Below are 14,886 nucleotides of genomic sequence, written 5' to 3'. Positions count from 1 at the left end.
ATACAAAAATTAAAAAATATCAATGAAATATGATTTGGAATTTTGTGACACATGTCACCTATATAGCTTCTCTCAACATCACAAATAATGTTTAATTTAAAAAGCGTTTCCATTGAAGAGATACTTAAGACACAGAGCTAAAGATGGATACCACTGAAGATTTTATTACAGATACAGACAAAAATAAGTCTTAAAAATATAACTTACATTGAATCAAGTAAACTATTTACCTAATAATCTTCTCAATGCCATTATAACATCCTTATTCCTTAGGCTGTATATCATGGGGTTGAACATGGGAGTCACAACAGTATAGAAAAGAGAAAGCACTTTGTCAGTTTCTGCTGAATGACTAGCCTCAGGTCTTAAATATGTAATAATGCCTGATCCAAAGAATAACACCACCACTGTAAGATGAGATGAGCAGGTGGAGAAGGCTTTGGCTCTGCTTGTGGCTGATGGTAGTTTAAGGACTGTGGAGATGATTTTGATATAGGAGATGAGTATTAACAGAAACAGGGCCGAGACAAACAACAGAGCAGCCACATAGACCATCAGCTCAATTGTGAAGGTTTCCCCACAGGCCAGCTTAAGTATTGGGGGGATGTCACAGAAGAAGTGGTTGATTACATTGGAAGCGCAATATGGCAGGGAGAAAATCTGGTAAGTCTGCCCTACCAGAAAAGGAATTCCACTGATCCAGGAGGCAGCCACCAGCAGGATACAGACCTTGTGGTTCATGACCAGAGGATACTGCAGAGGGTTACAAATGGCCACATAGCGGTCATAGGCCATCACTGCCAGAAAGAAACATTCTGCGGCCCCCAGTACAAGAATGAAGCACATTTGTGTAGCACAGGCAACCAAAGAGATGCTCCTTCTCTGGGTCCCGAGATTCACGAGCATTCTGGGGAGAGTAACTGAAACATAACAGATCTCCAAAAAGGAAAAATTGCCAAGGAAAAAATACATGGGAGTCTGGAGAGCAGGCTCTACTTTTGTTATTACCAAAATAGTTCCATTGCCCAGCAGGATGATCATGTAGATGACAAAGAACAGTCCAAACAGAAACCACTGGAGCTGGGGCCCCTCAGCAAACCCCAAAAGGACAAATTCCTTCCATGCAGTTAGGTTTCCTTCTGGGGGTTTTCCCTGGTGTTTCATCTGTGGAAAGCAAAAACGGAACGTGTGCTTGTCATAGACCTTCAGCAATAGGTGCCTGCTCTCTAAAAGAATCTGGTCATCCACATCAATGCTCAAGACCACTGTGATTGTTTGCACTGTAAGAATATGACTCCTTACACATTCCACCTTTTATTGCATTAGATACTATGCATGATCACAGCACACATTACCCTGAGATTGCTTGAGAATCACTGCAGATGTTTCCTGTTAAAGCCCAGCATAATCCATACTATGCACAGGCAGCTGTACAATTGGCAACATTAAAGATGAATCTATAGGTCTGCCCTGGTATCTTAGGTTTAATTAAGTAAATTTAATTAGGTTAAATTAATTACATTTTTAGAAATCCTCTTCTTGCATGTCTCCATGAATTTTCTCAATCATTGTCAACAGGACTGTATCATAGATTATCTTCTCCCACACTATTAAAAATAAATTTTATTTATTTTTTTAGTACTGCTAGGCTCAAGCCCATGTTAATTGTGCTACACTCCCAGCCCTCACTTTAAAAACATTTTTTAAAATTTGTTCTAATTAGTAATACTTGACAGTAATATGCATTTTGACACATCATACATAAATGGCATATGACTTCCCCTTCTCCCTGTTGTACATGATATATAATTACACCAGTAATGGAATAATACATGAACATAGGGTAATGATGTCTGACTCATTCTACTATACTTCCTACACTCATACCCCCTCCCCTTCCTTTCTCTCCCCTCTAAAACATATCAATGGAGTACCATGTATGTTTTCATACATGTGTACATTGTGTAATGTTTAAATCATGTTACATATTTATTTCCCAAAGCATTATTTCCTTATTGTAAAAAAATTTCATGATCATTCATTCATACTTTTTAAAATATAGAGTACATTTTTAGGTGGATATTTCACCTCTCCATCTCCTCCCATCACTTGATTTTAACATAAATGTCTTTAACAGAATTCATAATTACATGGATTTCAAAAAATAGAGAATATTTTATTGACAAAAGTAAAATGTATCCTGCAGTAGGATAGTAAATGGGAACACTTGGAGGATTTTATTTAGTATTGCAGCATAGATCTAGATAGAATCAATTAAGAATGTACTGAAGTAAACCAAGGTGGTCAGTGAGGTATGCAACAGGGTGTATATGTGTGGCACAAGTGAAAAAAAATATACTGTCCACTTATGTAAACTCCATTTTCAAGATGCCATGCCAGTCTTTGCTGTTCCATGAAGAAAAATAAAATAAAGCAAACACAAACCCCCAAAGAAACCAAAAAAACTCTACAAACTTTTCTATTTTCATGGGGTTTTTTTTTTAGAAATTAACATATTGAGGCTCAATAAGAATAGACATTTTTTTTCCTTTTCTCATTGAAAAATTTTTTTTATTGAAATTGGGTTTGAATCCTAACTTGACTATTTATTTTCTGTGATATAAGAAAAATCTATTTAACATCTCTAAGTTACCTTATTTGTGACAAGTAAATGATATACTATTGGCAAAATATCAATGATCCCTTTTGAAGAATTGTCATCTAGTAATGGTTCTATACATATAATTGTGTAGACTATAGTTATTGTTTATTAGGCTAATATGTCACTAGCCCCCCAGTTGATAACACATTGCTTAGAAATTTTTATTGCATAATGTTATCTGCTTACATTTTATGTACTTTATCCCATTCTTATTTATTTTTCTTTTGTGTCAGAATGATGGAAATTTGAAGTTGACTCTTTGATAAAATATTTAAGAAGGGCTCACTCATTCTCAGGGTGCATTTAGTTAGTGTACAATTCTGAAAGTGAAGCCTAGTTTAGATATTGCACCCAAGGTTTCTGGCTCTTTACTAATCCCAGCCTTGCTTATCATCCCTCCAAACCTGGTGCTTTGGACTTGGTCCCCCCCACACAGTAGGGACAGAATCCTACTAAGAAGAACTGGAATTGAATTACAGATCCTTTTCCTGCTTGCTGTGAGATTCTTACAAATCACTATATTCCCTGTGACACAGGATTAAAAAAAATACAAACAAACAAACAAAAGCCAAACAAACAACAAAAAAAGCAGGCTAAGAATTGTACCCAGATATATGTAAGACAGCTGTAAGAGGTTATGGCATTTATGCAAATCTATATAAATGCTACTTATTAATATTCTCTCAAGTTTATTAATTGTTTCAGGCAATGGGAAAATATTATATAAATCATTTTTTCTTTATATGATATGTTTATTGTAAGAATAGAGAGAGATCTTATAGCAATCTTATAAAGTTATGAAATTCCCAGAGTCTCAAGATGAAATATCCAGTAGTCCTCTGTCACATTTTGTTTATATTCTCATCTTTATTCTGTGGTTCTGGTATACAAAATACAAATCACTCCTCAGCCCAGTGTGTTGAAATTTGGCCTAATCTTTTAAAAATGTTGTCCACCTTGTATAGTGCTCAGTAATTTTTCAGAAATTATTCAAAGTAAGAGATACTATTAAAATTATCCCTCTGAAGAGAAAAAAGGACAATGATTTAAACTTTATGTATTTTTATGGTGAATGGCAATATTTAAAAAATAATTATACTATTAAAATAATTTTAGTGATAAATAAAATATAATTGAATGTAATACAAAATGAACATTTTTATGAAATAATTAGTACATAAATTAAATATTATTGTACTCAAAGGGAGCAAGGTAGAAAGAGAAGAAATGTCCTCAATATCTTCAAATAAGATTTTATTTCTTTTTTTGGCAAATATTTATGTTTTCCTTAACCAAAAGTAAAAAATCTTAATGTTTTAATTTTTCTATTTTAAATTCAGGTCCTTATTTTCTCAAAAAATCCAAAAGATTAAATTATTATGTAATAATGTTTAAGTTCACCCAACTATTACATGCTACCTAAGCTTTTCTCTCTGTGTGTATTTTTTGTACATTAACAACTTAAACCTTAAACTAAAATTAAAGAAAAATTTGATCCTATAAGATTTTATATCATAAATAATTATTTTAAAAATTACATATCTACAGTACTATATATTGTATTCCTCAATGATTCTAAGTTTTTTTCATAGATTCTTTTACTTTAAATCATCTATTAAAGTGTAACCTAGACTGAATACACATATATGAGCCTTATTTTTTACAAGGTGTTAGCTTGAAAGTAAATTTTCCAATGATTTTATCTATGCTTAAAAACACAACAATCAGCACAGTTTTCTTACTTCACATAAACTTTATATGAAGTAAGAAAACTTATAATTATTATTTCATTGCAAGTTAAATTTAATAGAATAAGAACTATATATTGATTGCTATCATAAAACATATATCTTCTCAGTATATTTTAAATATCAATTTTTAGTTTGTCTTATGAATTAAATTTTGCTATCAGGATAAAAGAGTTCATATTTACCTTTCTTGAATGGGTTGTTTTTTCCCTCACTGTAAAGCTTAACTCTTTTGATATTTAAATTGCTTAAAATGAGACCCCTTATGTCATTATAGATATTCCTTCTGCTTTTAAGATAATTGTTCTTTACAAAGTGCGGTTTAAATGTCAGCTGTTTTGTCTACTCCAAGGACTTCTTTCACCTACACATTTAAATTTCTAATTAAGAGCAGCTCTCAGGCTTCTGCTTATTTGCTTTATTTAATTTTGCCCAGATAACTCTCACTGTAGCCAGAATGCATTCTCTTTAGGCTCCCTATGGAATAGAGTGCACAGTACATTTCTTTCTTAATATGAATTGGGCACTGAGCAATACCATAGATTAACACATATCCATTTTTTAAAAATTATCTTCTGAAGAGGTATTTGCATGTGTGCATTTGTGTGTGTAGTGCTGGGAATTGAAACCAGACCTCACACATGCATATATGTTAGAGTCTGCAGCCCTGAACTTTATCACAGCCACTCAGGTTTATCTTCTATCATATAAACAGAAATAAACAGTGCATTAGTAACTTCTTGTTTGAGTTTTAAAAATTGCATGTGCCATATTGTGCTGACTTTAGCTTTTGATTACATAAGTAACATTATGATTCATTTTATATTGGAATGTTACGCAGAAATGAAAGGGAATTAATTACCTGCATATCAACTATATCAGCAAGTGTCACCAACATAGAGTGGAAGAAGAACAAAAAACAAAGAAATATGAAATAGTGTAAAAACTAATAACTACAATATACACCCAAAATACATAATTGACTGAGAGTTTGTGATGAATTGTCAAAGAATATATGATGCTAGTATTTTTTTTTATTTATTTACCTACTTCTGGGTAAAGAGAATATATAAGAAACTCCCAAATAGCAAAACCTACAAATAGCCCAATTAAAAATGGACAGTATACCTGAATAGATATTTATCAAAAGAAGAAAAGTGGTCAAAAAGTATATGACATAATACTCAACCTCACTAACCAGAAAGGCAAACTAAAACATCACCTCACCTCAGTAGAAATGACTGTGATCAACAAGACAAAAGATAGCAATTGGTGCAGATGTAGAGACAAGGGAACACTTGCACACTGTTGGTGAGATTCTAAATTAGGGAAGACTTATGAAAAAGTGTATGGAACTTCCTCAAAACATTAAAAATAGAACCTTTTGTCATTCTGTGCTATATCAATAGAGAGAAACTGGTTAAGAAAACTGTCTGAAAACAGATAAGATTGGTAGCCAAGCAGTTTTGATTTAAAAGGGATACTTTTTTTCTTTTGTCTTCACTGGTTTTGGCTCTGTAATTTCTAGTTTAAATATAAGCCTAGGAGAACTAGACATCCAGCAGAAATGAAGAAGTAAGTGCAATTGTAGTAACCATTTTTTTTTCTTCCCTTACAGTATGGTTTCATAGTTTATGTTTTCCTTGGGGAGCCCCACCTCTTATTTTCCCTCAAGTTTTAAGCATTACTTTAAGTAAGGTGCCAGTTGTCCATGTCTTTACATTTGCCATTCCCTCTGTAGGGAACCAAAGGCTAATTTTAGAAATAAAGTTCATAAATTGTAACAACTCTGCTCTTCTAATAGAACTACCTCTTCTTTTAAGCATACTTTTAAGGATAGACACATAAAGATCCCCTTATTTGGACCTTGTATTTCCTTTTTATTTTTTACACTGGATGTTAATGGTGCTACAAGAGCTGCCAAACTTGCAGTTTCAGTGAGGGGCAAAGGGGGAGAGGAAAAAACAAAGACTCACACATGTGAAAAATTTTGATGATAAAGCCGGGGTTTGGGGGAACACTTCTCTGATGGAGAAGGAGGTCTAAAGAGTTATGCCAGTAATCTTTTTTTTATATATGTCTCCTCATCAGGTTAAAGGTCATGTCATGCAAGGTTTATTCTTTGTACTCAGAATGTTATAGGGCTGGAAACATTTACATTTTTTGTTTATTTTAGGATTACAATAATTTTAATTAAAAAATCTTTCTTTTAAACTTAACTATAAATTAACATGAGTGGTTTTCATAACAATGGAATGTGAGAGGCAGAGTCTTAACTTAGGTGAGTTGGCCTCTTGACAAATCTTAGGTAAGGTGTATTATTTTCTCAGTTACAATCTATAGTTTGCAAGGAGCTTTATGTAGATCTCCAATAAAAAGTCCATTTTTTAATATTACTGTTAAGCAGGAACCTTCAGAAGTAAGAGTTGGTGAAAACATTGTGGTTGTCTAACAAGGAAGTTTCTCTACTCCCAAAACTATGTGTCTGAGATCAAAGTTGAAGCTCATAAGACTCTTCTGCAGAGACTCCTCTTGCAGGACATGGCCATAGCAGCTAGGCATCCTGCACCTTTGCAAAGGGATATACCAGGGCACTAGGTATGCCACATGCATGAGGTCATCAGAGACTCCAATGTGAGGCACTGCTGTCCCATTCTCTGTCACCAATCTCGACAGGAAATAAACCACAGTATTTAAAGGAATGTGCATTTATGTGTTTATTGCTGTACTATTCACAACGGCCAAGAAATACAAACCATCTAAGTGTTCATCAACTTATGGATTAGTAATCAAAATATGATCCATATACACAATGGACTATGAGTCAGCTACTAAAAGAGTAGAATGCTGTCATTTGTGACAGTGTGGTTATATTTGTAGATCATTATATTAAGTGAGATAAGCCAAGAGCATACCAAATACCACATGATCTCACTCACATGTCGAATCTTAAAAAAAGTTCATCTCACAAACATTAAGAGTACATTTCTGGTTAGCAGAACTCAGGGAGAGCAGGAAGTTGTGAGATAAAGGCAAAGTTTTATCAATGTGTTCTCAGTTACACTTACATTTGAGAAAGAATTCTGGTGTGTTGTTGCACATTGGGGTGACTAGAGACACCGATACTATACTCCATATTTAGAAAAAAGTGATTTTTAAATTATTCCCAGAAAGAAATCCTGAAAGCTTTTGAAAATAGATACATTCATCATAATGTAAAAGTACATAATTTATGTATGTATCAAAATCCTACATGGTACCCAATTAATATGTAAACTTTTGTGCTTACATATTATTTAAATTAACTAAAAGATGCATGGTTTTCAGGAGGCTTGGAGGCTATCCTGGGGAATCCATTCATGCTCAATTATGTTATTATGAATACTGTTCTTTGAGGTCACGAACTGTGGTCCCTGCTATCTCAATGAATGTCAGTTAAATGCCATTGGTGACTTCTCAAAGTCACTACTTGGGCATATAGTCTACTACTGGAAAGGCAGCAATTTTCCTTACTCTTTTGTCATTGCCTCTCTGACACATTCTTCTTTCTTCTCTCTGTTTTGTAGGGCTCATGTCATCAGTTGTGTTACCTGGATAATTTCCTAGTCTTACAGCTGGTAATCTGGTATACCTGTGCAAAGTTTTATTTGTCATAAAATCATTGAATTCACATATTCCATGAATTAGGACCAGGTGATATCTGGGGGACCATTAGTCTGTCACAATATTCCAGTGAAATTGAATGACTACTATAAATGTTTTATTTGATCAGATCTTTAAATGTTAAAATAATTAACTGATGCATCATAAAGCATGCATTCAGTCAGTCATAGGTTATAGAGGAATAAATTCTAAAGAGTTCATATTAATCAAAGGCTTTAGATGTTTAAGTGAGTAAATAACTCACCAGATAGTCATGTTGTATTTTATGTACTAGTATAGAAAGTGTTAATGAAGATAATTGAATGCTCATAAAATTTTATTTTGGTATTGCCTCTGAATGGATTGTATACTGACACACAGTGAGTTAAAGTGTTATCAGAGCTGAGCAATGCTGTAAAATCTCTAGAGTTTGCCAGGAGTTTGAGGTAGGGAACAGAAGTATGCAAGTACACTGTCACTCATTTGATCACTCACTCAATAAATATTTAATATTCAACCACAATTGTCAACTCCAGGTGTTAAGTATCAAACGGGAAAACTAACAACTACAGCTGTGAATACATAAGAATTTTTTCAGGCAAAAATTGGGCCAGTTTATTTCTGTCACAAGTCATAGTACTGGATTCTGATAATAGATTTTTCAAGGGATATATGATGTACATTGCAATTTCATTGATGAGAAAATACTTTTCCTTAGATATGTAATATTGAAAATAAATTGATTTGCCTAAGATACATCCAGGTTGAGTAAATTTCAGGCTAGTGTTCTGAAGTAAAACAAATAGATGCTAAGATGGAAGTGATTGGCATGTCAAAGGGGAAATGTAAGATCTGAAATATTTCTCTGATAACTTTTGGATCAGCAATGCAAACATTCATACACAAATATGTGATACTATGTTTTAAGCATGAATCTTTTCAGAGCAGCAATCACATCCCTATTCCTAAGGCTGTATATCATGGGATTAAACATAGGGGTCACTATGGTGTATAAAAGAGAGAGTACTTTGTCAGTTCCTGCAGAATGGTTGGATTTGGGTCTAAGGTAGGTAATGGAAGCTGATCCAAAAAATAAAACCACAACCAGCAGGTGGGAGGAGCAAGTGGAGAATGCCTTAGCCCTTCCTTGGGCTGTTGGCAACCTCAGAATTGTGAGTCCAATTTTGCTATACGAGGCAAGTATCAACATAAAAGGGACTACAACAAACAACATAGCTACTATGTATACAGACACCTCATGCACAGAAGTGTCCCCACAGGCTAGCTTGAGAATGGGGGGTATGTCACAGAAGAAGTGGTTGATTTGGTTGGAATGACAGAAATGCAGAGAGAATATCTGCCATGTTTGTCCTATCTGGACTGGCATTCCCCCAAACCAGGAGCCAGCTGCCAGTTGATGGCACTTCTTTGGGTTCATGACTAGAGGATAGTGCAGAGGGTTACAGATGGCCACATAACGGTCGTAAGACATCACAGCCAGGAGGAAACATTCTGTTGCTCCAAACATAAGGAAAAAATACATTTGTGTGGCACAGCTCAGTAGAGAGATGCTCCTATCCTGAGTCCAAAGGCTGACCAGAATCCTCGGGAGAGTGACTGAAACATAACAGATTTCCAGTGAAGAAAAATGTCCCAGGAAAAAGTACATGGGTTTGTGCAGTGCAGGGTCCAGCCTGGTTATTATGATTATGAGGAAGTTCCCAATGAGGACAACCATGTAAATGATGGAAAAAAACCCAGATAGGAAACCTTGGATGTTTGGAAATTCAGAAAATCCCAGCAAGACAAACCGTACCACTGTGGAGACATTCTCTTCTACTACTATCTCTTCATGCTTCATCTATGGGGAAGAGTCAATCAAAAGTAGAAAATTAACTACATTTTCCTTTTGTTTTCTTATGTGTACACTGAAGATGGCCTGATTTCAAATTTCCCAGTTACCTTTAAGATAAAGACCTATGTCTTCTATTTGGTCTGAAATTGTCATAAATATTTTTTTAAAAATTATTCCTAAGTATATCTACATGAAAGTTGTATTTTTTTTTTTTTCTGTTGAAGGTTATTACAGATTCTTTCTGTTTCTGTGATGAGGCGTGTCACTTTAATTTTCATCTGAATACTCAAAAAATCTGAGTCTAGGTTCAAGTGGAGCAAAAATTCTACTCTTCTAGTTTATATTTTTCTGCTCTCCCAACATTCTTTAGTGTACAATGATCAATTCAAAATTATCTTAAATTTATGAGAATATGTTCTTTAAGACATTTCTAATAAATTTAGGGAAGAGTGTATTTAATCTTTGAAATTGATTTTTGTATATTTCCTAAGATCATTTTAGCTTTGATATTCTGTAAAATCCATTAAAAAATAATGATTAATTGTCCATGAAATATAATGCAATACTATTTAATCTTTAAAATTGTATATTCATTTAACTGTAAGTTTATGAAATCAGAAATCATAGATTTTGTTCAGATTTTCTAGTACAATTGACATTCAGAAGGATACTGAGGATCTCAAGAAGGATGAGGGACACTTAACATGATTTTCCTATAGAAGGAAGCTCAATAGTCAAGAAGCAATTTCATTTACATCTGCAGTCAGGAAACAGGTCTTAGCTACATTAAGCACCTTTTTATTCTGAATGCAGATCTATGCATAAAAAAGACATCTAGCATATCTCTTCTCCTGGACATTTTCCTAGATCACTCACATCCTTAGGAATGACTGCTATTCTACTGAGTTCATTTGCTCCATTCAGTCTATTCCCTTGCTTTATGTGTGGTTTCATATATGAGTGTCTTTGTATGCTATTATTTATTTACATTATGAATGAATTCCTTTTATTTCTAGACCTATGAAATATATCATATTTGATATTATAAACACTATTTTATATGTGGTACAGTATAGTTTTCCAAACATTTTTCATTGGCTGAATTTTTGGATAAATTAAAATGAGTCAAATAATTGAAGTAATGCCTAAGACTTAAGTACATGTTCCTAAATTTCTGAGTTTCTATGCATGCCTTGTGTATATGTGTATGTGTGTGTGTGTGTGTTTGTATTTTTCGTGGTTATGTGTGAATTATTATATCTCATTAACTCTTTCAGAAGAAGTCTATCATCTCATTATTTGCTAAGTTATTTCAATATGAGTAATAAATAATTTAAATGCAAAGAGACTATATGCAATAATGATGAATACCTCTAATCTTATTATAAGATTTTTAAGTTTGCACAGTTGTCAGGATTTGAGCTTCTAACACAGTTGCAAATGGGGAAAGATCAACAGTTCATGCTGAACTTGGGCATCCTGTGGACTTCGTAATTGAACATGGCAAAGTTACATAAGAATTTCTTGCTACATCTACAATATTCTACAAAATATTGAAATCCTAAAGGTACTTCAAAATTCTTCAATAATTATAAAATTACTCTAAATGAAAATTTGATATTCCAATATAAAAATGTGTAACTGAGACTCAAAGTGGCTTTACTGCGATAATAAGGATGTGAAACTCTTACACAAAGTATTTTATTTTTCAACATAAAAAATTTTAAGCAGTTATTCTTGTATTTAATTAGCCTGAGAACTCAATAAATTGACACGTATAAAAACCATTGATTGAATCAACAAGTTATTGGGTACTATGATATATTTGAGCCCACATTTGATTATCTAACCTTAACTTTTAGAAATTGCCACCTTCTTCTATCTTTTTGCTATACTAGTTCTCGATTTTTTTATTCTTTTTGCACATTGTAATCTCCTTTTGCTCTCATTTCCCTCTGTTCAAGAAGGAGGGTACTTTTATAAAGCAAATTACAACCAAGTTTTCAAAATTTAATAAGGAAAAAAAAGCACTCTGAACACAACTTGTGCTCTATTTATACCTACTGAAATGTAAACTTTCTTTTCCATTTCTTTTCTTTTCTTTTTCCTAGGTGAGAGAGACTTAAATTTCCATTAATAAAATGAACCAACAATTTTATGAGTATTTAATGTAATTGTCTGTGTCTAACTATATATAAAGGAAAGAATATTATAATCCCTGCTACTCAGAGGGCTGAAGCAGGAGGAGGAAAATTTTGAGATCAGACTGGGAAAATTAGCAACACTTTTCTCAAAATAAAAAGGAGTAAAGCCCTGGGTATGAAGGTAAGTGGTTGGGTACCCCTGGATTCTGAAAATAAAAATATACAAAAATGTTAATATTTCTCTAGCAGTTTTAGATACATTTATCATGGATTTGACCCTTAAAACAGGAAACTTTTTTAGTAGTAGAATGCAGAGCCATTTTAATACTCTGTATTGAATATTTTGCTCACCTTTATATATAATTTGGTTTGAAACAGATAAGAAGTCCAGGTCTTGTTGATGTAAAATAGTTTAAAACGTGCTTATCACATAATTATTTAGCAAATATTAGCACAAAAGAATATGATGAAAATACTTTGAGGCTGCCTCTTTTTATTGCAAAGAATTTTTCATTTTGCTTTCAGTTCACCTAAAAATGGCAAAAATCACAACAATACAAATGTTATCTGAAAGAGCATCTTGGAATTGAAAAAGTAAGCAACAACAAATGGTTCCTTTAAAATTTTAAATATTTCTAATTGCTCATGTTCTTAAAAGTAGACATGAAAATACATGCTATATTTGTCAAAGTACTCCATGCTTATCTATTTTAGGATTGGGTTAGACATAATACTTACCTTTAATGATGGCAAAAGACCAAAATAATAAACAAGTGTGTCCTTTTTATATTTTAGAAATTTACCTGCATTTGTATCAAAGGGTAAGCAGTGTCTATATATATTCTATCCCAGGAAAAAAAAAAAAAAAAAAAAAAAAAAACAGTGCTCCTGAGGTAGGAAATAGTGCCTGCTTTGGGGATAAGTCTTTTCCCATGTAACTTCCTAATTGAGGAAAACATTTCATGATATTCAAGGAGTTTAATATAACACACTACAACATGCTTGGTTATACCACCCCTTATATTCTCAGTTACTCTTCCTTTTTGTGCTTATTAATAAATATAAACATTAAAAAATCTACAGTTAATAACTGCTAGTTATGATTCAAACAAAAATATTTTATCAAAACTGCAAATGGTCAGTGCCTTCAATTAGAAATAATTTTATGTGCCAGTAAATGTTTTCAAGAGGGCTGGGGCTATAGCTCTGTTGGTAGAGAGAGCGCTTGCCTCCCAAGCATAAAACTACCAGAAAAAAAAAAGTTTTTTAAGAGGTTCAAGATTCTTCAGACATTCCTGTCATCGTCAACACAAGTATGCCTCCTGTAAATCTGCATTGGACAGTTAGACCTCATCATCCCCCACACAAAGGAAAAAGGAGAAGGGGAATTAAGACTAGTATTCACTTTATCTTTTCAGGTGCGCTAACTGGAAAAGTCATGCAGACTTTCCAGAAGTAATTCCCAGTGTAAAATTTAGTGACAGGAGTACAACAACCTGGAAAAGAGGCTGTAAAATGTAACTTCTAGTGAGATTGCCAGGTAGCCAAGTATGATTTACTATTTTATCATTAGTTGCCCTCAATTGCCAAAATCTAGAATTTTAAGACGTTATTGCTGGATTATTGATTCAAGGAGCTCCTCAAATTGAGTGTTAATTAATAAGATAAGTATCTATAACTTGCCCAATCATCCACACAAGCACACTTAGACACACTCACAGGTTCAAGGGAGACAATATAAGATGAAGTCACAGGAACTTGGAATATATGCATATAAACATAAAGAATAATGAATACATAAATGGAAAATATACTTTAGAACATATGTCTTCCTCATTTCCAGATGTTGAAAGCTATAACTATTAAAGGGTTATATATGTACCTACCTATTTTTGAGTGATAATATTTGTGATTAATTTAAATTTAACATTAAAATTTACATGCAGATCCACCTCCACTAACGATCTGCTTGGGAGTCCGGGCCCAAGGTAGGTTCGAGTCTGCCACCCCCCTCCACCTGGGAGCCCAGGCCTAAAACACTTCCATCTTGGAACACTGCAGCCATTGCCATAGCCTTCCCCATGCAGTAGCCTCTACCTTGCCACAACAGACAGGGCCTAGAAGCAGCTATATCTTGGAGCAGACATACCAAAGCCAATGTAAGGCTCACCCTTTCAGCCCCATCTCAGAGAGAATGCATTCATCTTGAGGCAACTGCACTGCTATCTCGAGTTACCCGCACTATTACCACTATCACCTTTAGTTGTGGTAGCAGACATTGTGGGACACCAGCAGAGTCTGGAATCCCAATATCAAGATGAGATGCATATAATCTGTGTGGATACTACAACATTATAGGGTAGAAACTGTAATATCTCAGATCCATAATGCAAGAAAGACACATAGACAACATGAAAAAAACAAGGTAGGAAATTGCCCTTAACAAACCAAAATACTACAAGAACAGAAGCAATGGAGAATGCATTTGATGAAATGTCAGAAAAGGAGTCCAGAATGTTTACAAAATTATCAGTGAACTAAAGAATGACCTATATGATCAAATACAGGCAAAAACTGATCACTCCAACAAAGAGATAAAAGAGCAAATGCAGGTAACAAAAGATTACTTCAAGTAAAAGATAGAAATTCTTTAAAAAAAGTCAGAAATCCTTGAAGTAAAGAAAAAATAAACCAAATAAAAAACTAATTAGAAAGCATAACCAACAGACTAGATCACTTGGAAGAAAGAAGGTCAGATAATGAAGACAATGTATACAATCTGGAAGATATTGACCATACAGTGAAGAAAGTTAGAAACTATAAAAAGAATATTCA

General features: G+C 33.6%; 2 protein-coding genes across 2 annotated transcripts; both read right to left on the bottom strand.

The window, feature by feature from the left end:
• Positions 1–222: 222 nt before the first annotated feature.
• LOC139707077 (olfactory receptor 10AG1-like) lies at positions 223–1,167 on the bottom strand. The gene has a single exon (XM_071617068.1). The coding sequence runs from the start codon at positions 1,162–1,164 to the stop codon at positions 223–225; it is 942 nt and encodes a 313-aa protein (XP_071473169.1). The 5' UTR covers positions 1,165–1,167.
• Positions 1,168–8,968: 7,801 nt separating this feature from the next.
• On the bottom strand, positions 8,969–9,913 carry LOC114079326 (olfactory receptor 10AG1-like). Its single transcript, XM_027920564.2, has one exon. The coding sequence runs from the start codon at positions 9,911–9,913 to the stop codon at positions 8,969–8,971; it is 945 nt and encodes a 314-aa protein (XP_027776365.2).
• Positions 9,914–14,886: the final 4,973 nt, after the last annotated feature.

This window comes from Marmota flaviventris, chromosome 9, assembly GCF_047511675.1.
Source record: "Marmota flaviventris isolate mMarFla1 chromosome 9, mMarFla1.hap1, whole genome shotgun sequence".
Taxonomy (NCBI): domain Eukaryota; kingdom Metazoa; phylum Chordata; class Mammalia; order Rodentia; family Sciuridae; genus Marmota; species Marmota flaviventris.
The sequence above is the reverse complement of the archived record's forward strand: the minus strand, read 5'-3'. Positions and strand labels throughout refer to the sequence as shown.